Source organism: Narcine bancroftii, chromosome 12 (genome assembly GCF_036971445.1).
Source record: "Narcine bancroftii isolate sNarBan1 chromosome 12, sNarBan1.hap1, whole genome shotgun sequence".
Lineage (NCBI taxonomy): Eukaryota > Metazoa > Chordata > Chondrichthyes > Torpediniformes > Narcinidae > Narcine > Narcine bancroftii.
In genome coordinates this window covers 84531353-84554111 of record NC_091480.1, presented here as the reverse complement: position 1 = coordinate 84554111, position 22759 = coordinate 84531353, and the positions used below count along the sequence as shown (strand labels likewise).

The 22759-nt window shown below is 41.1% G+C and overlaps 1 protein-coding gene across 1 annotated transcript in view; it reads right to left on the bottom strand.

Moving 5' to 3' along the window:
* Positions 1 to 1910: 1910 nt before the first annotated feature.
* The window catches only part of rnd2 (Rho family GTPase 2), a 76759-nt gene continuing 55910 nt past the window's right edge, over positions 1911 to 22759 (bottom strand). Inside the window, exons 3-5 of the mRNA XM_069907334.1 lie at positions 20518 to 20627; positions 5707 to 5841; positions 1911 to 2598 (exon numbers count right to left, since the gene is read on the bottom strand). Of these exons, the coding sequence (XP_069763435.1) occupies positions 2350 to 2598; positions 5707 to 5841; positions 20518 to 20627 (494 nt within the window). The 3' untranslated portion in view covers positions 1911 to 2349. The remainder of the gene's footprint in view (positions 2599 to 5706; positions 5842 to 20517; positions 20628 to 22759) is intronic.

Sequence of the window (22759 nt, the reverse complement as noted above, 5' to 3'; positions counted from 1 at the left end):
AGCAGGCCTGGCGCTGACTGTCGCAGGAAGCTTAGGTTCCCCGTAAAGTCAACTTTGATTTTCCCTTCAGATGCTATTGAACTGAAGAGGTGCCTTATTGGCAAGTTATAGACAAATAGTGAATCTAATGAGGAACTGCTCAATAAGTATTTCTGACACATGAAGAAATTCCAGAACTGTCTTCATAAAGGTCATTCATAAATTACTGCTGCAGATGGAAATCCAACCATTACCTCAAGCGATAAATCCCTGCACAAAGGATGAGCCCATTAACCCTGAGGTAAACATTCTATTTGAACTCTGGTACCAATCATGTAAATATTATATTGCGACAAGACAACGTGAAAAGTGGAGATTAACTGCTCAGCTGATGTCCTGCCACTGCCGCTGGTGCAGACCCGTGGGGAGCAAAAGAGCAACACTCCCGCGGGGTCCAGTTGACTGCTGTCGCCTCTGCACGGGCTTTGGTCGGCCTGTTGAGGGAGCAGAAGGTGGTTTTAGTTGAAATCCCATGACTGCGGGTCTGCACCCAAGATGGCAGCGCCTATTAATCGGCAGCAGCCACGGGTGGGGGGGGGGGGGGAGGGAGGTGCTGCAGACTCCGGGGAAGTGGAGCAGGGCACTAGAAGATCATTCAGCATCTGAGGAGGAGAAGTAGAGGAGATGACCCGCGGCGGACCAGTGAGGCTGATGAACCAGTGCATCTGGAAGGCTCCTGGCGACTCGAGCCAAGGACCCCGTGGAAGCTGTGGGCTGCTGAAGACTCGCGCCGGGCGGTGGACTGCTGGAGACTGGCTCGAACTGGCTGGAGGGGTACCAGGTATCAGAAGCAGGATGCAAGGAGGTGCCGAGGGCACTGAAGGGTTTCTGACTGTGTAAGAGGTTCGGATCTGGAGCTTGGGTTGCCAATGGTTTGAACTGGACTCTGGGCGGCTGTGGAGGCTGGGGGAGCGCTGGAGGAAAATCTACGGTCCCTTGGTGACTCTGGGGGGCTCTCTTTTGCTCCTCTCTCTCTGGCTGTGAGACTGATTGTAAGACAGACTGTATGAGGTGCTTAGGCAATTCCTGCCAGTGGCAAATCTGCCTTGCAGCAGGCAAAAAAAATTTCATGTAACGGGACACTGTTTTATTACTATGATAATAAATTGAATCTTAAATATTGAATCTTTGTAGCAGAAGGCTTTCTGATGAGACACACAACTGTCGAAAACCTGTCCTGCTCTTTTTCTTTATGCTAATTTACACATATCAAATTTTTGACGTGTTCCTGAAATTCAGTTTCTATTGGAGGTTCTAAACAACTAATGTGGTAAGGCGGAGAGATGTACAAAGTGCTGGAGGATCTCAATGGGTCAGGCAGCATCGCTGGAAGGAAATGGATAGTCAAAGTTTCGGGTGAAGCCTCGAAAATCTTTTGCCTTCCGTGGATGCTGTCTGACCCCCAGAGTTCCTCCAGTATCTTGCGTGCTGCTCCATGTTTTCCAGCGTCTGCAGTTTCTTTTGTTTACCAGGGTGGTAAAGTGTGAGGAGCACTTGACTCGAAAGTTCCAATTCTTTAAAGTCAATGGAATTGAATTTCAGAAGCAACTTTAATGCGCGTATGTTACTACTGCACACACGATCAAAGATGAATTCCTATTAACGGGACACAACTTGGTCCCCGGCACTGTTACTTTCCATAGCTCTGGGTAGTTCTGCAACTGGATCAGAAGCAAATCCTCCAATACTAGGTGATGAAGGCACAGTTTGACAAAAGGGAATTTTAGTTCTTTATGTCACTTCTTTATAAGGACGACGAATGCAAAGTCTCCTAATGGATAAAAATTGCAAATGTGCACAACATTCTCTATCAATCTACAAAAGTTTAGTGCAAACACGGGTGTAATGCTAAAAGAATGGGAAGATTATATTTGGTGTGCATTTGTTAGAGTTCTATATAGAGTTTGTTTTAAAAGGCAATATCCAAAGTTACTGTCATACATTTTTTACTTCACAACACAAAAATTATCACTGCCATCAATCTTTCCTACAGTCCCTGTAGAGATCCAGTTCTCAATACAAACAGCCCACATCTCCCTTAGCAACACAGCTTCACAGACATTCAAACACTTGGTTAATCTTCCTCTTCATTAGTTCCTTTCCACAAAAAGCCAACACAGCGACAGTCAATCTGCAATCATAAATTAAGCAACAGCTCCCTGGACTCAGAAATCACCAGTATGAAGGCCGAGGTTCCAGGAAAAAAAAGCGCCTTGGATACCGACCTTGGACTTGGCAACAATCCTGTTGCTTCCGTGCCAGTTACTGTACAAAATGCAGAATAAATACAAATAATTTTGCGTCTGTTCGTCACATTACTGAGCAGCTTTTAGCACGGTCCTTTCTGATCTCGGAATCATCCAGCAAGTCTGTCCTTGGAGGCATTTGCGATACCCTCTTTAATCCCCTCTTGGAATTACTGCGCTTCAGATTCTTTTGCATCTTATTCACAGAAGCCAGGGTTGTTACGTGAAATACATCGCGGACACTGTTCTCAGAGGCTTTAGATGAACATTCCACATAGGCTGTTGCTCCTATCTGCCGAGCCACCGTACTACCCTACAAGAAAAAGGGAGGAGGGTGGGGGAGAGGGATAAAAGTCATAATGTTAACCCTAACAGCATAAAGGAAAGTATGAAATGTGCACTTCACATCCCTCCATATTCTGTTGTCCAATACAAGTAACTTCATCACAGCTGGAAGCAGCGTTATTTCAAAAGCATGTCAAGATAGCTAAAGTAAAGCTAAGCTTCGCTGCATTTTAAGCACTGCTTTTGGAACTAGATAACCTTTGAGGGATTTTTTTCAAGAGAACAGAAGCTCATTTGTGAGAAATGTATTATTGTGAAAATTCGAAGTGAATCTTTCTCTCCAATCAGCCTCTTGTTCCGATTTCTCTGTCCCCTTCAAGAAATGTCCATGCAAACTAGAGTATCATTAAGGAACCATTTGACTTTCATGTGTGATGTAGTTCCATACTTGGGAGCTGCGGGGCATTGACAAAGAGGGAGGAGGACTTTGCGACATTGAACATCTCATTAATCTCACCACTGCCTTTTGCAATAGATTGGGCAATATTTCAAAGGTTGCACTTCAAAATGGATTCTCTCATGACAAATGAAAATTATTTATGTTTAAATATTTGAATAATTTATTTAGACCTACAGCATGGTTACAGGCCCTATCAGCCTACGAACCCGTGCCACCCAATTCTGCCCAATTGGCCTACAACCCTGGAACACCTAGAGGAAAACCACGCAGACACGGGCTCCTTAAAGACAGCTCTGGATTTGAACCCCAGTCACTGGTGCTGCGAGAGCATTGTAATTACTGCTATGCTAATGTAGAGCTCGTCGAAAGAATCAAAGACTTGTTGATCCAAACCAAGGCTTTTATTAGCAAAAGACAGGAGCTCTTCATAGGTGGCCGACCAGTCCGGAATGATCCGACCTGGCTAGGGACACAACCCTTTAAGGCCCAGACAATAGGCGTGGCTTAGCTCTCAGCCAATCGCTGTAAGCACAGTCTAGATACTGTAACTATATACACTATGTACATTGGTGATAGATCTGTACTATCACAGCTAAACATGCCACCCTGTCTCTTCAATAGATTACACTGAAGTTCTATTCATTCGACACATTTTACATCGAATTATTGATCGAATCCTTTGTGAATTCCATGACTGCTAAGAGAACAGCTATTTAATTTCATTCTGATCTGCTGACTTTAATCCAAGTATTAGTTTGTGAACAGCAGTCTGGTTTACAAAGAACCCCCAGCAACTGTGAAAAGAGATTTGGTGCCCAGTCTAACAACATTAGTATAATTAAAGACAACGTCCACCTGTGGACTATCAGGTACAGTTGCAGCTGTTCAACTAAGTAGATGGAATGTAATATAGCCACATGCTTTGTTAATTATATAACATGATAGAACCAGTTCTGCAGTCACAATGTTTTGTGAAGTTTAACAAGGAGATATGAAGCAGTGTGATAAAAGATGGACCTAATGAATTCCAAAGAGACTCACCATTACACATGGTTTGGGACTTTAAAAGTGACAGCAATTAATACAGATGATAAATCTATTTTCCAGAAACTTGATGGCGATTAGCATTCAGTAAATTTGCGGTCATCAATTAAATCTTTCGTTGATGTTATAAATAATACCTTTCATGTAAATAGCCCTGACTCCAGATTTGGCTGGAGTGTAAGAATTGATGACGATTCATAATCCCACCAGAAATTATTGCAAATGCATAATTTAATCTAATATGGTCATTTGTGGCTCATTCCGCAAATCTGGTTGCTGCAAGGGAAGTGGTATGGGCGAGGTGAAGAGAGCCAAATGATCTGTGTGAGGGCTATTGCAGTCGTCCTGTCCTGCAGGGTTTGTGAAGCCAGCCGTGTCATTGTGGTTTCTCAGATCAATGAAAGCAGGGACGTAGCCAGAATATATGGCAATACTTCAAGCGTCCTGAAGCATTTCAGCTTTAGATGCCCAACTCCATCAAAAAAAGTGACCAGACAACCAATGTAAACAAACAATAAGGTAAAGAATTGATTGAAATGTCTGCCCATGACAGATTAGCTCCAGGTACTCAAGGTACTTTCAGTTTTTCCTTCAGCAGTTGAACTGAGTAGTTTAAAACTTTTTAAATTACACCAGATTCTCAGCACTTCCCCATGGGCTCCATTCCCCCCGACTGACTGCTGTCGGCTCTGTACAGGCTTTAAATGACCTGTTAAAGGAGCTGATGGTGGTTTATTTTAAAATATGCTAATAAACTTTAAACTTTTACTGGGTCATTTGCTTTTAAAATATTGTGACAGCTTCACTCCACTGGTCAGTGGTTGGTACAGGACGATTGGGGCAGTAAGCTCTCAGCAGTACAGCTCAAAAGCTACATTTTAAGTGGAAATTCTGAGGTCATCTGCTCACCAATCATCCTTATATGCCAACATATGTGGTATGTTGGCGTCTACAGAATCAAGGAGGGCTTCAGTGTTAAGAAACGTATAATGTCGTCAGCACTGCCCAGTTACTTGCTCATCTCATCCATCTTCTCTTAAATATGTCCCTACCAACAGGATACAAATCTTAGCCTCATTGCCATTCCAGTTATAATAATTAATGTATATTTTTTTACTAAATAAAACTCACTTTTAACACCAGTATATTCCTCAAAATTCAGCCACTTCAAGTGAAAAAAGAGAAAGAATCTAGTGAGGAATTATGGTTTATCCTGCTGCCTCCACACCTTCAGGCACCCCTGCCACCCCAGTATCTGCAGGACCAGGTCTAGAGACTTGGCTCCATCCTGACTTTGGGTGCTGAGTGGAGTTTTCACCTTCACCCTATGAAGGTGAAGGCTCAGGAGGATGGGGGAGTGGGGGGGGGAGTAATCTCATGAATGTATCCACCAACACTCAGTGACTCTGAAAGGAACTCTCTTTTGCTTCTCCTTCTGTCATATTGCAAGGGGTGCCAGGCTAAACAAAGAGGAACTCTGTCTGCCTTACGGCAGGAAAAAATTAAAGTATATCAGGTATGTTACATTCTTAACGCATTATTGCATGACAATAAAAGGAACCTTGAACCTTGAGACCTAACCTGGAACCAATGATCTGAGTGGTCTCCTTTTGTATCATCATCGATACATACCTGTTCGTGTGTAACTGGAATAAGCCTCTGCTTGGAGAGTTCCCTCAGGACATTCAGATCTGTCCTCATGTCGATCTTACACCCAACCACCAACACTTTGGCACTGGGGCAGAATTCCTGGGTCTCACTTTGCCACTGAAAGGAAAAAGAAACAAAATGTTCCTCAGACCATTTGAGGGGGCAATGAAATAACAAATCTTCAAACTCTTCACAAGCAAACCCCAAAAAACCTTACAAGTGATGTGGTAATTTTCAATCTCTTTCAAAATGGGAAGGGGGCACGTGATCAAGGTCACGTCCCAACCTTCCTGATTCTGAATATGAGGCACACTTAGAACAGATTCTATAATGTAAATCAGCGATTCCATATCTTGTGTTTACATAGAGTTGGCAGTCTTGATGAAAACGTTTCATTGTCTGGTTCAGTTAACATGAACTGTGTTTCAACTTTTTTTTGTAAAATTTTATTTATCATTTTAATATATTTAACAATCAACAATCATACCAAATGTAAAACATCAAGAAAACCCCTCCACTTCCTTCCCCTCTCCTAATAAACAGAGAAAGAATGAAGAAAAAGAAAATAAATCATCCCATTGTCAGTGTGTACAGTAAAACACATGGAGACACACTATAACCACGGTGTTAAAATCTTTACAGAGGTCTACTGGCAGGCCAGTAGTAATCGTAACTCTATATTGGCACCAGTGAGGTACATATATGCTCTAAATAAGGCTGCCAGATTTTTAGGAAGGTGTTGTATGCCTTTTTGAGATTGTATGTGACCTTTTCAAGTGGAATGCAGTTATTCATCTCTGAAGACCACCTATCCATGGGTGGATGGGAGACAGATGGCCTGTTTCCATACTGTAATTGTTATATGGTTATATTCTGAAGGATTTTGGCTGAAGGTATTTTATTATACAGTAAAACTCCTGGTATCCGGCAACTATGGGGATTCATAGATGCCAGATAAGTGAATTTTCTGGTTGCACAATTGGCAAACTAACGGCAGAGCAGGCCAATTTTAGACTTCCATATTTTTAACCTATATTTTCCACAATTTTTAAAAAATCGGTTGCTTGAGGCTGCTGGTTGTTTGATAACACAGGGGTTTTACTACATATCACAGGCTAATGAGTGTATGTTGCCATATACCACATAACATTGAGGGGTGGGGGAGGTGAGAGGACTCATCCTTGGGGAGTACTGCTGTGATCATGGAGGAAATGTTGTTGCCCATCTTCAATGACTGTGGTATGTTGGACTGGAGGTCAAGGATGCAGTTGCAGTGAGGACACTGAGGCCTAAATCCTGAAGTTTGGGAAAAAGTTTGCTGTGGTATAGAAGGCAGAACTGTGGTCTATAAACAGTAGCCTAAAGCAAGAGTCCTTGCCCTCCAGATATTCTCAGACCAAGTAGAGACAGAGGGAGATGATATCCACTGGTGGATCTGTTTATATGTGTCCTTTGACTATTTATGGTAAAACTCATGCTCAGATTTCAGATCTTTTCAATGGCCACTTCCAGAACAAGGGAGGCCACAGTCTCAGGGTAAGGAGTAAGGACTGAGATGAGGAGAAATGTCTTTATTCAGAGAGCAGTGAACTAGTGCAACTCCCTTTTACAGAAAATTGTTGAGGGAATTGCATTAGCCTGCTTGCATTTACCATATCTAAACCCATCCTAATTTAGTATGCCTGTATCAAATCTCCCCTTGTTCTCTAACACTCCAGGGAACAAAGTCCTAACCTATTCAACTTTTCCCTTTAACTTATCTCTTCAAGCCCAGACTGCTTGGTCTGGATTTTCAGATTTTCTGGATTCTCTAGTAGTACATTTTAAAATTCAAATTTAAGGAGGAATAAAGAATTTATGAACAGGTAAATCCTGAAACCTTATTCATTGGCAAATACAGCATGCTTCATTTTTCAAAACGAGCAGTCTTAAAGAAGAATAAAATGGTCGCTTGTTGCCGCTGTGCATCTGTGGCCCTTACGCACACAAAAGCCCGCTAAATTTTAAAAGTTTGAGAGTTTTTGAAAAGTCCAGATTCTCAGGTGGTCCGGATTTCTGGCATCCAGATTTTTGGAATTCTACTATATCCTTATAAAATTTTCTCAGCACTCTTTTAATCTTATATGATATTTTCCCGACAGGTAGCCAACCAAAACTGCATGGAAATTTGGCCTCACCAAAGTCTTTTAAATTTAGACATACAGCACGGTAACAGGCTCTTCTGGCCCAGGATTCTGTACCGCCCAATTACACTCAATTGACCTACAACCCCTGTTCGTTTTGATGGGTGGGATGAAACCTGAACGCGCAGTGGAAACTCACGCAGTCTTGAGGAGAATGCACAAACTCCTTACAGACAGCACCTTATACAACTTCAACATGACATCCCAATTCCTGTACACAATGCTTTGATTTATGAAGGTCTCTGTAATGTGTGCAGGGCCATGAACTTGCTGCTCTTTTACCTCACTTCTATAGACTTCGTTTGTCCCCTTAGTGAATACAGATGTAAAACACACACACAAGATCTCCCGCATCTCTTTTGGCTCCATGCATAAATGACTACTCTGGTCTTCGAAAGGACCAATGCTATCCCCTACTATCCTTTTGCTCTGAATACATCTATGGAAGCCCTTGGGATTTTCCTTCACCTTATCTGCCAAACCCACCTCTTGCCTTCTTTGAGCCCTCCTGATTTTCACCTGAAACGTTTTCTTGCATTTCTTATACTCCCCAAGTACCTAATTTGTTCCTCACTGGCTCCACATGCTCTTCTCCTCTTTCTTGTGAATCTGGGCCTCATTATCTCTCATAAACCAATATGGGTCAGGGGGGAAGCTGGAGGCTAAGAAGAGGAATTCAGAATCATCTCCCTCATTAATATACTGTTCTGCGGCCAATGTACACCTCTCTTATTTCTCATCTTGAAGGAGCAATTCAACTCATGGAATTAATATGACAGGTTCAGGACTGAAGAAGCTACTCTGTTACACATGTTCTGGTCTTGCATTTTTCATACCTTATCTTTAGTCCTTAATGTAAATTTGAGACCAAATCCCTTAATTACCCTATTTGGATTAACTAAGATAACTGACTTGAGTTTAACAGTCTCTCAGTCCCATGTAAACTCCTTTGCTTCCCTTATTGCTAAACGTTCAATACTGATGAGATGGAAAGATGCTGTCCCTTCCACTCATACTCAATGGCTACCCAATATTGATGGCATGTTTAACTTTGGAAAACATCAGATGCTCTACCAATGTAACGGGTTTGAATTATTTTAATTTATGGGGTCCTTTATCAACTATTTTCATAATTTATAAGATGATTCAGATATTGTTTTGTGATTTTAGACTTCTCTATATGCTAGTAAATTATTTGCAACTACCAACAACTTTGGAAGGGAACGGGGTAGATTTTGTAGAACAGTATCTTCTCAAGCTCACTTTCATACACAGCGTCTTCTGTTCCAACTCAATCTTTACTGGGTCCACAGCATTTTGGAGATTCGTGATTTTTTTTTCATAATTTGAAACAAACAAGTGCCTGAGCTACAGGCTGTCTTTTGTGTCTTAAAGTTCTCCTTTCACCTTGGGTCCCTGTGTTAAAGAATGAGCATCCACTTGAAGGCTTGAAGTGCTAAGAAGCAAGTTCAACCAAGGAGAGAGGTTTTAAATCTCAAGATAACAATACAAAAACGTGCTGGAGAAACTCAGCATCTGTAGGAAGTAATTGGTAATCAACCTTTTGGGCCTGAGCCCTTTGATTACCCCTTACCTCTACATGCTACATAATCAGTTGAGTTTCTCGAGAGTATTTGTGCATGGCACTTGACCCCAGCATCTGTAGACTGTCTTGTTTAAGACCAAGATAACAATATCTTTTTTAGTGGTAGTCTTTTTTAATTAGCTATTTTATGTTTGTTTAAGTGTGTAATATACTTTTTTTGTCTTTCTTTTAATCTGTTTGTTCAAGTACTTTGTTTATATATAATTTGTTTATTATCCACATATAATTACTACACCTGTATATTCCTTTTTTATGTGCTTACTCTGTTTAATGGCTTTTACGTTCATTATTATTGAAAATTTAATAAAAAATATTGAAAAAGAAAAGAACGCCATTCACTTCCATTACCCCACTTTCCTCCATGTAGCCTATTCTCTCTCATGTACCCATCAATTCTTCCCAATTTTTCAGACATGCACTTACTCTGGGACAACTTACAGTGGCCAATTAAACTACCAGCGTGTCTTTAGGATGAAGGAGGAAAGTACCACGTCATCACAGGGAGAGCACAAATTCCATACACAGACAGTCCCAGATGTCAGTATCTGGAACTAACTCCCCACCCATTGTTATCTTGGTCTTAAACAAGACAGTCTGCAGATGCTGGGGTCAAGTGCCATGCACAAATACTCTCGAGAAACTCAACTGATTATGTAGCATGTAGAGGTAAGGGGTAATCAAAGGGCTCAGGCCCAAAAGGTTGATTACCAATTACTTCCTACAGATGCTGAGTTTCTCCAGCACATTTTTGTATTGTTATCTTGGGATTTAAAACCTCTCTCCTTGGTTGAACTTGCTTCTTAGCACTTCAAGCCCAAGTGGATGCTCATTCTTTAACACAGGGACGCAAGGTGAAAGAAGAACTTTAAGACACAAAAGACAGCCTGTAGCTCAGGCACTTGTTTGTTTCAAATTATGAAAAAAAATCACGAATCTCCAAAATGCTGTGGACCCAGTAAAAATCGAGCTGGAACAGAAGACGCTGTGTATGAAAGTGAGCTTGAGAAGCAGCCCGCAGCTCATTTGCGATTCCAGAGAATCAAGCCAGAGCGGTTGAGGGCACCATTCACAGTTGCACTGGAAAACCAGGTCAAATGTTATCGTCTAGTCCACAGTACAGTTCTGATGCAAATAGGACAAGGCTCATTTACTTGCAACCAGAAGGTTGAACTAAAGTGATTTAGGGATCAGAGGGAAAGGATATGGAGAACAAATCTAACCATTGTCTGTTTCTGGTCTGCTTGATCACAAGGGGAAGTAGAGCAATAGCCTCATTACAGAGCTCAGGCTAAATCTAGAAAGCAAGCACCAGCTGTAAAGGAGATTAACACGGAGGGAAAGGTGATTCACGATTGCCAAACCAGAGAGTTGGGAAAATATACGTCCGCTGCTCATTTGTGACCTTTTCCCCTTGCTTAGACAAAGTCGAAACTCCTAATCGAACCAATCCTCAGAAGACTCCAACAAACCAACCCAGCCATGGGAAAGCAACTTTCTGACCACACACTGGCTTGCACTGTTGGTGGGAATTGTGCTTCACACACAGTTACCCGAGCAACAGTTTAAGCCCATGTTTATGTATTGCCTTTGCTGAGCATTATGGGGATATGCAAAGCCTGAAAGGGATGTGCTGGATTTAGAATGGAGAATATTATTTGCAGTAAGCCCTTATTATGCTTTCAGTGTGAAGTTCTGGCACAAATGAAAAGAGGTGTCAGGGTACTTGGAGATTTCTGTGGCATAATTACTCTGAATGAGCTGAAGCCAACAAATGATCTGCAAGTGACAGTGAAGTGCAGTCAAGTTAGTGAGAAAAGCAAAAACAAAACAACTCAAAAGGTCTGAGAAAATGCTAATTTTACAACAGCGAGCCAGTGCACTTGGTTTTAGATCTTAGTCGTGAAAATTAATCAAATAAAACTTTCTTCTCATTGCTTCCCTTAGAGACTGGAGACTCAGAGCGGAGCCTGTAACACTGCAAGGTCTCCAAGCAGCAATACACTTGAGCGTGGACAGAGCTTTGTAGGCAAGAGACATCTGGAGCAGCCTGTAGAGCAACTTTACGATGCATTTCAGACTTGTTTGTGGGGTGATAATTACTCTGTGCTTATTGCAATAGAACTGTTAAATATTTTCCCAATATGCCAGTCTTTTCCTTGTAAGGTTAGCTTCATGATTGGAAATGCAGGTAAAGAGGGTTTCCCAGGTGGGTTTCATGTGTTTAGATGGGGGATATAATCCTATTTATTATTTGCCATGTTATTAAAATTGACCACCTCAAGTGGTGAGCAGGGGTCAGTACTGGGCTCGCAACTATTCAAGATATATATAACCATGTTTGCTGACGACACTAAATTGAGTGGAAAAGTAATTTAGTACCATCACCACTAATCTCCGCAGGAGGGATATAGATAGGATAAGTGAGTGGGCAAGGGTCGGGCATTTGGAGTGTTGGTACATGGGAGCTTATCCACTTGGGAAAGAAAAATGCAAGATCAGATTATTATTTAAATGGAAAGTGATTGGAGCATGGTGCCGTGCAGAAGGACTCGTGCATGAATCGCAAAAGGTTAGTTTTGAATCAGCAGGCAATCAAGAAGGCAAATGGATAGAGGGATTGAATTTAGGAGCGGGGAGGTTATGCTGCATCTGTACAAGGTAGTGGTGAGACCATTTCTGAAGTACACTGCCTGCAGTTCTGGCCTCCTTACTTGCAGAGGAGGTTCACCAGGTTGATTTCAGAGATGAAGGGTTTAGCTTATGAGGAGAGATTGAGTCAATCTGGGACTGTTCTCACTGGAATTTAGAGGAATGAGAGGGGATCTTATAGAAATGTATAAAATTATGAAAGGCACAGATAAGAGAGGGAGGTAAGTTGTTTCCATTGGTGGGGGAGACTAGAACTGGGGGACATAGCTTCAAGACTCAGGGTAATAGATTTATGACAGAGAGGAAGAGGAACTTCTTTTCCCAGAAAGGAAATGGAATTTTCTACCCAATGAAGCAGTGGAGGCGACCTCAGTAAATACAGGATTGGATAGATTTTTACATAGTAGGGAAATTAAGAGATATGGGGAAAAAGCACGTAGTTGGAGATGAGCCTATCATCAGATCAGCCATGATCACATTGAATGGCAGAGCAGGCTCGACGGGCCAGGTGGCCAACTCCTGATCCTATTTCTTATGATGGGCTTCGGGAATTTTAGAATGGCACATTCCAGAAATGCAAAAGGACTTTTTTCACTGAAGAAGCACACTACAGAAGCAGCTGATACCGTTTGTAGATCCAATTTTCAACAGGGACCAAGGCTTTACCTGAATCTCCAAACAACATCTGCCCAGGGTAGAAGGTATCAAAAACTCATTACTGGCAAAACTTACATAAAAAGGTCATAAACGCACTCAATCCTCAGCACTGCTCGTACCAGCTGGGAATTTCAAGTTCATAATATTTTTTTTCATGTTTCTAGACACATTTAATGGGTATAAAATCTTACTACAAATGACAGGGAGGAAAAGGTCCTCTGCCCATCCAACCTGTCCCACATAATTGGAATGCCTTCAGCATTGCAATAATTGCACTCTCCACTGCACACTAAAGCAATAGATATTTTGGCAAGAAATGGTAATCCATGGGAATTGTTGGAGGTGGAGACAAAGAGGATAGATTTAAAACCTCCACTGCGACCTCCTTGACCAATCAAAACCAGGGCAGAAGATCAGTCAGGGCCAGATCAATACACGAATGGGTTTTTGCAGTTTTAAAACATGAACAATTAAAACAGTGGCAAAACCTTCCTCACCATTGAGAACACCTCCAGGAAACGTGGCCATCAGAAAACAGCAACAATCGTCAAGGATGAACACCAGCCAGCACATGCTCTGTTCTCGCTGCTGCCATCAGGAAAGAGGTCGAGGTGCCACAAGACTCGCCCCACCAGGTTCAGGAACAGTTGCTCCCCCTCCACCCTCAGACTCTTCAATGACAAACTCAGTCAGGGACTCTTTTAAGGACTCTTGCTTTTGTACTCTATTGATTTTTTTCTCTGTATTGCACAGTCAGTTTGTTTACATTTCTTTTTTAACATGTGTACATTGAGTACAGTTTTTTTTTGCACTACCAATAAGTGGTAATTCTGCCTGGCCCACAGGAAAAAGAATCTCAGGTTGTATGTGATGTCAAGTATGTACACTAACAATAAATATGAAATCTGAGAGCTTCATTGCAAAGAACTGCTCCTCACTGCTGACGAGACAAAGCATTTGGAACATCCTGAGTTAATACAATGCAATTCTTCCTGTCTGTAAGGAGTTTGAATGTTCTCCCCATGTCTGCATGATTTTCTCTGGGGGTTCTGGTTTCTACCCACTGTTCAAAAACTTACCAGGAATATACATTAATGGGGTGTTAATTGTGCGGCATGGACATGTGGGCCGAAATGGCTTGTTAATGCATTTAGGTTTAAATGCAATTTTTTAAAATTTAATTTAAAAAATTTTAAATGTAAAAAAATGTTCATCCAGAGGTTACAAGTCTGATTCAACCAACATAGGAAAGCCCCAGCAATTTGCTCAATACCAGTAGGTGCTTGGATGGGGTTATGGAAATGGAATTGTGGGATGGGGAATGCCATCCACATCTGATATGCAAATGGGTACCCTTTGCAATTTGGGGTTTCTGGACCTCTCACAGAATCAAGAAACCTGGCCATTTTCCACCATTGACATCCCAATCCCCCACCACCATCTTCATCTCCGATACCTGAAAATCTTCAGATGCTGCATTAGGCTAACAGTAGAGTGAATCTCTGACAATCAGGTGCCATTTGGAATTTGCTGGGGCTGCACTAACAGATTTTTTTTGGGCTGTTGGATGTTGTCTCCACCAACACACCTTAATTCACCTTCGTTAGATGTCACTTCATACTACAATAAATCATCAATGAACCAGGCATGTTTAAAGAGAATGAAACACAAAAGTCTGCAGATGCTGTGATTGCAGTAAAAACACACAGAAATGCTGGAGGAACCCAGCTGTCTCTCAGCGTCCATATTACTGATGTTTCGGGCCCGAACCCTTCTTCAAGGAATAAGCAGAGAACAGGAAAGGATAAGAATAAAGACAAGAGGGGGGGAAAGAGGTTTAACAGAAACGGAGGGCACCCAATTTCCAGGTGGTCTCAGTCTGAGAAGAGAGAGAGCATAGGAACTAGGAAAAGGGAACTGAGTCTTTGATCTAAACCATTAGCTCGATTTCCCTTCCCACAGATGTGGCTTGATATGCTGAGTATTTCTAATATTTTCAGTTTTTATATAAGGGAAGTGGGGCTCTGGTGAGTAGAAAGGGAGCAAGGAAAACAGTGAGCCAGATGGGATTTTTTGATGTTCATCTTACAGGGGTTTTACTAGCATCTCTGTCATGGCTAATTTTTGTCAGGTCTGAGATCAGACTTGTGCCCCGTACAATGCCACTTAACCCAATATATTTTCCTTCAAGCATTTGCAACAAATTTTCATTGCATGAAATGAAATAGTCGATTGGCTTCAGAGCAACTTTATATATTCACTAGTTTTTGCAAATTTAGTGTATTAGTACCGTGCTAACATTTTAAAATCAAGATTTAATTAGAATTTCTGCAGCAAGAAACAATGGCTTTCATTTTTAGTATGATGGTACTAACATCACCAGTGGAACCTGGAAAGACTGCCAAGATTTCTTTTCTCATCAATTTCAATGGGAGCAAAAGCCCTTTCAAATTCAAACCATCCTGACCATCAGTGCAGCTGGCATTTACAATAGAAATTCTCAGTAAACACTGGCACCATTTTCAAAGGGGAGATGAAGGAGGTAGCTTGGGTGTTTTTTATCCGCTGGAGAGATGACTGATTTGATGTTGTTCATATACACACAATCAAACAAACACATCCCACTGTATCCCCCACCTCACCCAGCCCCATCAATGAAAGAACACAACTTCCAAACACCTCAATAAAACAACTCCTCATTAGTGACAAAAGGAAGTTACAGGAAATGTGGTATAATATCATCGACATATTCATGATGTACTGGAAAGTGAAATGCACAGTTATCACCACATTAAGTTATAGGCTCACTTCAAACTCAATGCTTGCTGATTTTTCCTCAAATTTCTCATCAAACACTTTGCTGTCTGAAGCTTAAAAATTCTTTAGGTAAGCCTTTTTGCATCTACTGAATTCTGACTGTACAATGCAGTTAAACTCACATTAGCGGGACTTCCTGGCAAGTTATCTGAATTAATCTGACTTCAGTATTGCGTCTTGAAAGACTGGAAAACATTGCACTCTTCCTGTTCAAACAATTCCACTTAGATAAGGTGGCTGTAAGACATGATTTTTCAACATATTTCAACATCCATATTTTTAGAATATTCACAAAGGATGTTAGCACTGTGGCATTTACAGTGATTTTAGATTAATGCAGGTTCTGAGACCATCAAATGTTAACACGCTATGTCATTACTGTGCTGTCAAAATTTCACTAAAGAGCAAGATAATCTTCAGGGAAAAATGAATTTCATAAAAAGCAGGAAGATATTCTAGACATAAGATAATGAGCCAATATTATAAGAAAAAAAATGTGTTCTCAGATTTTGGTTGTGTAAGGAAGTCTACCACAACTCAAACTATTAATCCTAAAATGCCTATCACAAGGGAGTTGTATTCTCTCATGTTTGAAGCATACATCATTGATCCGAACACTCTTTGTCTGCTGCTTAATATCACAGTTTTTGTTTGTAAAACACAGTACAGCTGGAATGATTGGGCAAGAAGGATTTTCTACCGATTTAGCTGGCAGGATTAACTATCAAGATTCTGAAAAGCAGAATATGGGTTGATTTGGATTCCATGCTTTGCACTTAAATGCAAGGTATTTCCTAATATACAAAAAGTTCCTTTTCATTTTTTTTTAAATCTGAAGCGTCCACTATCTCTGCAGCTATTTCCCTTAAAGCCATTGGGCTCAGAGATTTGCCTGTCATTAGTCTCAAGAATTTTTCTAATAATACTGATGACAAAGATTTTGCTTCCGGAACACTTTTGGGTATAGTTTATGAATTTTTGGCTGCTGACCACCATAAAATTCTCCTATCATGTACTGATTGTTAATATTTTGTGATTTCTGTCATATTATAAATCTATTTCAAGCATACAATTTGAATCATGGTGCAACATAGATGTCTTTCCTGCCGATCTTAGTGCAGTCAGTGACGAACATGATGAAAAGTTTCACCAGGACACTGCGGCCATGGAAAAATGCTATCAGGACAATTGGAATCCATCAGTGCTGGCCAACTGTTTTGGGCACTATATCACAAGAGGCATCAGATGCTGAGTACAAATTTTAAAAATGTTTTTAGGTCAGTTGAACTAACATAATGTGCCAGCATCATTATTTGATTAAACATGCTAAATTCAATAAAAGTTAATTTAATGTTTCTCCATCTTCCCACATGATACAGAAAATCTGAAATTATCTTTGTGTTCAGCTTGACGTTGTCTATCGTAATCCTCAATTTTTTTTTCAGGAAGCAAACCTTTTGAAAAAAAATTTGTAACTTATCCCTTGTAATTGGGATTTTTACTAAGTCCTCTATGATATTTGGAATTATCCCATCTCGTCTTGTCCCCCAACTCTTCTGCCAGATTGGGTGATGGGATGTCTTACTGCCAGATGGTGCCTTATTTCCACATCTCCTGAAATTGACACTCCCTCAGGCAGACACTGGGGCATCTGCACAAAAACTGTGCTTCAGTCTACAATCTTCCCACTGAGAAGCAGAAGGCAAGATTAATATCAATAAGCAAAAGCTCATTTCTATGCCTGACTCTTTCTTCTGCCCTGTAACAAACCATTTGATGACTTAAGAAGGTTTAAAAAAGGAGATCATATTTCCGATGAAAACAAAAAGAACCAGAAATCCACAGATGAGTGCACATCTGTACGAAGAGAAATTAACATTTCTAATCTGACCTTTATCAGAACGCAGCATTTTCTGGTTTCTAGCCTTGGAGTTTTTACCCTTATTAAAGTGGTGACTGACACATTTGAATGCCAAGGAAATCATGGACCAGAATCAGAGAGTATTACAAAAAGCTTACAACATGATCCTATAAAAACGTCATTGTTAGAGCAGAGTTTGAATTTTGCTTTGGAATGTGTCATTTGTCATTCCTTTTCACCAGTTATCAATTTTTATCTGTCTTCTCCTGTGAAATACATTTAAATATTAATTTTCTTGTCTTATTTTATTATCTCGTCTAAATGACAGCAGCTCAGACAATGCTGCACTGCCTCAGGCCAACACAGGATTTAATTTATGGGGCTGTTCAAAATTAACATTTCAACTTTTCATTAAAATGTAAAGATTTGGCTTCAAAATAAGTTTGGGCATATTTGGGCATCATGGGTACTTACATTATGTTTGATGGGTTCCACAATTATATTGTAAAATTTACTTCCACTTCACACATGCAACGTTTCTCTCAGAAAAGATGATACTTTTAAGTTTGAAATGTTGTTTAAAAGATTCTAAATGTTAACTGCAGAAAAATTGAAGTAGCAGTTACCAGTCTCTTCATTCACTGACATGTCTAACCACACACACACACACACACACACACACACACACACACACACACACACACACACACACACACACACACACACAATTAATGTGCGCGCTGAAGGTTAATTACCTAAAATAATGTCGTAGTTAATAATCATACTTATTAAAAATAATCTCTTAGCTATCACACTTGTATTATATTAAAGCTTGCCAGAACAGTTTTATTAACCATGAGAGATGGGCTGTGCCAAAATGATCTTGAAACAATTTCAAGTTTACATTTGCACAAGCATTCAGTGCACACATGCTTTTGTCACAAGAAAAGAAATTTGCACAACATAAGGTTTTTGCGCACACTGACTACTGAAAATTAGAGGGGATATTGCCTGAAAGGAGGAAGTTATTTTCTTTTATGTCCAACTTTTCGCTTGTCATTTGTCTGGATATGAATGTGCTTCTGTGTTGGTCATTAGTGAAAAACAGTAAAATCCCTAGTATCTGGCACCTATGGGGATTGGTAATGATGGATAAGTGTATTTTTCTGGTTACTTGAGACCTACTGTTACAATGTCTAATACTTCCGCATTAAGACAAAAAGGTTTTTAAAATAAACAAATATTGAACTTAATTTGTACTGAACTGAACGCAACTCAAATTGTACTTACATTAACAAACTTCACTTGCATGAATATGTCAGTCACATTCTTTGAAAACATTAAACCATCACTGCATCTGCAGGTTCCTCCCCCTCCACGGAGCCACCCAAAAGATAAACCATAACTTTATAGATAATTACCCCCTCCTCCAAAGTTTACAGATAAAGCCTCTGACCGGGGCGACTCTTATAAGCAATGGAGACACTTTAAGAGAGTCTCTCCAACGGTGAGCGGCATCAACCAGCTCTTCATCCTAGGCGATGCCAGTTTCTTCATACACAACTTTATTCAAACAGGTGCTATGAGAAAAGCATGACCAAGGCCCTCCGCTGGCTGAATACTTGCTCCCATCTTCACCAAACGTTTATACTGTATTACAAAGAACATTTACTTTTACAATTTTAAACTTGTGTATTTTTTACTTATTCTTTTTTTTTCTCCTTTATTTTTGCTCGTTGCTTGCTTGAATCCTCAATACCAGGGGTTTTATTGTACTCTAATATTTGCGGAAACTGCCAAAATGTTTGGCCTGGAAGTCAGCCTGAAGAAAACTGAGGTCCTCCATCAGCCAGCTCCCCACCATGACTACCAGCCCCCCCACATCTCCATCGGGCACACAAAACTCAAAACGGTCAACCAGTTTACCTATCTCGGCTGCACCATTTCATCAGATGCAAGGATCGACAATGAGATAGACAACAGACTCGCCAAGGCAAATAGCGCCTTTGGAAGACTACACAAAAGAGTCTGGAAAAACAACCAACTGAAAAACCTCACAAAGATAAGCGTATACAGAGCCGTTGTCATACCCACACTCCTGTTCGGCTCCGAATCATGGGTCCTCTACCGGCACCACCTACGGCTCCTAGAACGCTTCCACCAGCGTTGTCTCTGCTCCATCCTCAACATCCATTGGAGCGCTTACATCCCTAACGTCGAAGTACTCGAGATGGCAGAGGTCGACAGCATCGAGTCCACGCTGCTGAAGATCCAGCTGCGCTGGATGGGTCACGTCTCCAGAATGGAGGACCATCGCCTTCCCAAGATCGTGTAATATGGCGAGCTCTCCACTGGCCACCATGACAGAGGTGCACCAAAGAAAAGGTACAAGGACTGCCTAAAGAAATCTCTTGGTGCCTGCCACATTGACCACCGCCAGTGGGCTGATAACGCCTCAAACCGTGCATCTTGGCGCCTCACAGTTTGGCGGGCAGCAACCTCCTTTGAAGAAGACCGCAGAGCCCACCTCACTGACAAAAGGCAAAGGAGGAAAAACCCAATACCCAACCCCAACCAACCAATTTTCCCCTGCAACCGCTGCAATCGTGTCTGCCTATCCCGCATCGGACTTGTCAGCCACCAACGAGCCTGCAGCTGACGTGGACTTTTTACCCCCTCCATAAATCTTCGTCCACGAAGCCAAGCCAAAGAAAGAATATTAATTAACATTTTCAAAGCTTAAAATTATTAGAAAGAGACTGCACAAAAGTAATACATTAAAGATTACTCTGCAGGAATTAATTGGCTCCTTGTTTGATTAGGTGTTCATTATCTTAAGGATGTTGTCAGTGAACATTAAGAGGTAGCAAATCCAGAAATTTCACCCAAGTGTATAAATCAATGTTGCTAAAGCATATACAGATGGTCATTTCTGCCTTTGAGCAGGGCTAATACCTTTTCTTTCAACTCCTTTAAAATACAATCCAGCGTCTACTTCCATCAAACAACCAGATACCAACCTTCTTTAAAACGCTGTCTAGAGTCTCTGGACGACTGATGTCAAAGCAGATTAGCACTGCATCTGAGTCAGGGTAGGCCAATGGGCGAACATTGTCATAATATGTCGATCCTGGAAGGGACACAACAAAAAGCAAAGCTGTCAAAATAGGATGGTGAAAGCAAGTTATTTTATGCAGGCTCTGTCATGACAAATTTATATTCTGTTTCTTAATAAAACAGATTTTTTTCCACCCACCGCAGGACATAAACATCACCAAAGCAGAGAAATGCTGGACATAGAATTTGTAACAAAGCTTTATACTTTGGGTGAGTACACATGTAAAAGCACCAAGTGAGGTTGCATTAGATGGGCTGGCTAATAGATGCAATTGTTTATAAGAGAGAGTTTGAATAATAAGAAAGTGAAATAAAATCTACAGTGTGGTGGATGAAGTTTGTGCTCATACGTCATCATGTTGAAATAACGAGACCATGCCTAAAGAGACAAGCGTTTATTACAGTGTTAGTAGACCAGGGCATCTCAGTAGACCTAGGGGTACTGCTGATTCACTGTGCCTCATGGCTGTAGTGGCTAGATGCCAGTAGATAGGAGGCTGTTGTGTCTGGCTGTCAAGCTGTTAGCGCTGGTACTGCCCACTCCCTCCAAGCGTATGGCTACAACAGGATCAAATCATTATTCATTTTCTACCATTCATCACAGCAGCTCCAGTGAAGTCGTGTTATTGAAGACCTACAAAAGTTCTGCTCCAAGGACCATCTCTGTGGATTCAGTAGCTCATCGAATTCGCTCTGAACTAGACCAAGGTAAATTAAAGGGTGATTGGGTTGTGGTAGAGGGGAAAGTAGCCCAAGAAGTTGAAGGCTCTTGAAAAGAGAACCAGGGACTGGGAGAGATCAGATCCTGCACAAAGCTGTGCATCAGTGATCCAAACATCCGAGATCACTGAAGTGATGTCAGAGAATGTGTGACATGCCTCTGCATCTCCTTGAGCATCTCTGAAGCAGGGTACACCTGGAAACATAACACCTTCTCTCTGTACCTAATGTTTTGTTGAATCTGATGCTACATTATCCAACTTCCAAATGCAGTGACCAGATCCAAGTCCTGCTGCTGTAAACAGTAATATTTTGAACCTTAGGAAAACTAGAATCAATTTCAAATAAACCAAACACATCATCTCTTCAAGGACAGAGGCAATTAAAATGTCTTTCAATCTCCAGCCGAGAGATTAAAGATGCCAGATACAGGTGGGCCATCCACATTAACAGGTATTTTGTAAACAATAAGGGGGGGGGGGGTCTTTCCATTAGGAAAACAAATGTTTCTCCATTGGTGAACCACAACCTTGTCAATGTCCCTTGGCTTTATACCACTCAGAAAATGACACCAGCCACATTCTGGTGGGTTCCCGTTGCTGTGGTGACGAGATCTCTCCATCAGGAGTGCGTAGGTTGACATCATTGCCACATCATGCTCTTTTACAAGTACCGCAAGGGAATTTGGGCCACATTGTCCCACAAGGAGTCATCAGTGGATGCTCCTGGGATGCTGAGGTCTTGGCAGGACAAAATTAAATGGGAGGGGCTGTCAGGTTAATGGAATGATTAATGACTGGTATTGCCGGCCACAGAATATTGATCCAATTTGAAAGATGCTGTACTCTGAAGGTGAAAGGGACATTCATTCCCTTAAAGAAAGGATTGGTAGTCCCAAAAAATATGGGTGAGCAGTAGAACCTGCCATAATTGATGGAAATGCAGAGAGAATAAAACAGGATAAGGGAAAAACTAGTGTAAATGAGTGCTCGATAATCGGTGCAGGCTTGATGGGCAGAAGCGCCTGCTTCCATACTATGTCTCAATGGCTCGAACTATTAGAACCTAAAAGTAGAAGCCAATAACTGGAGATGACAACATTTTCTGCTCATCTGCACTAAAGATTAATCTAGTTCTATGGTTCAATGTTAGCAACATTCCCCGGTGTTCTCAAGTACAAATAATTCATAAATTGGCATTCAGTGGAAATGGATGAATGTACTGCAACATAAATAATTTGAATGCAAGATGAATGTACTGCAATGTAAACAGCCCTATCAAAGCTGCTCAGAATCCTTCCACTGATCAAATGCGACCACCAAAAAAAAATGAAGCTGAAGCTGATATTGAAAAGATGACCCTAGTGTTATCAGGGGCTCACGCGATATCTTGACAATGAAGTACTACAGTGCATCCCTCTTCCCA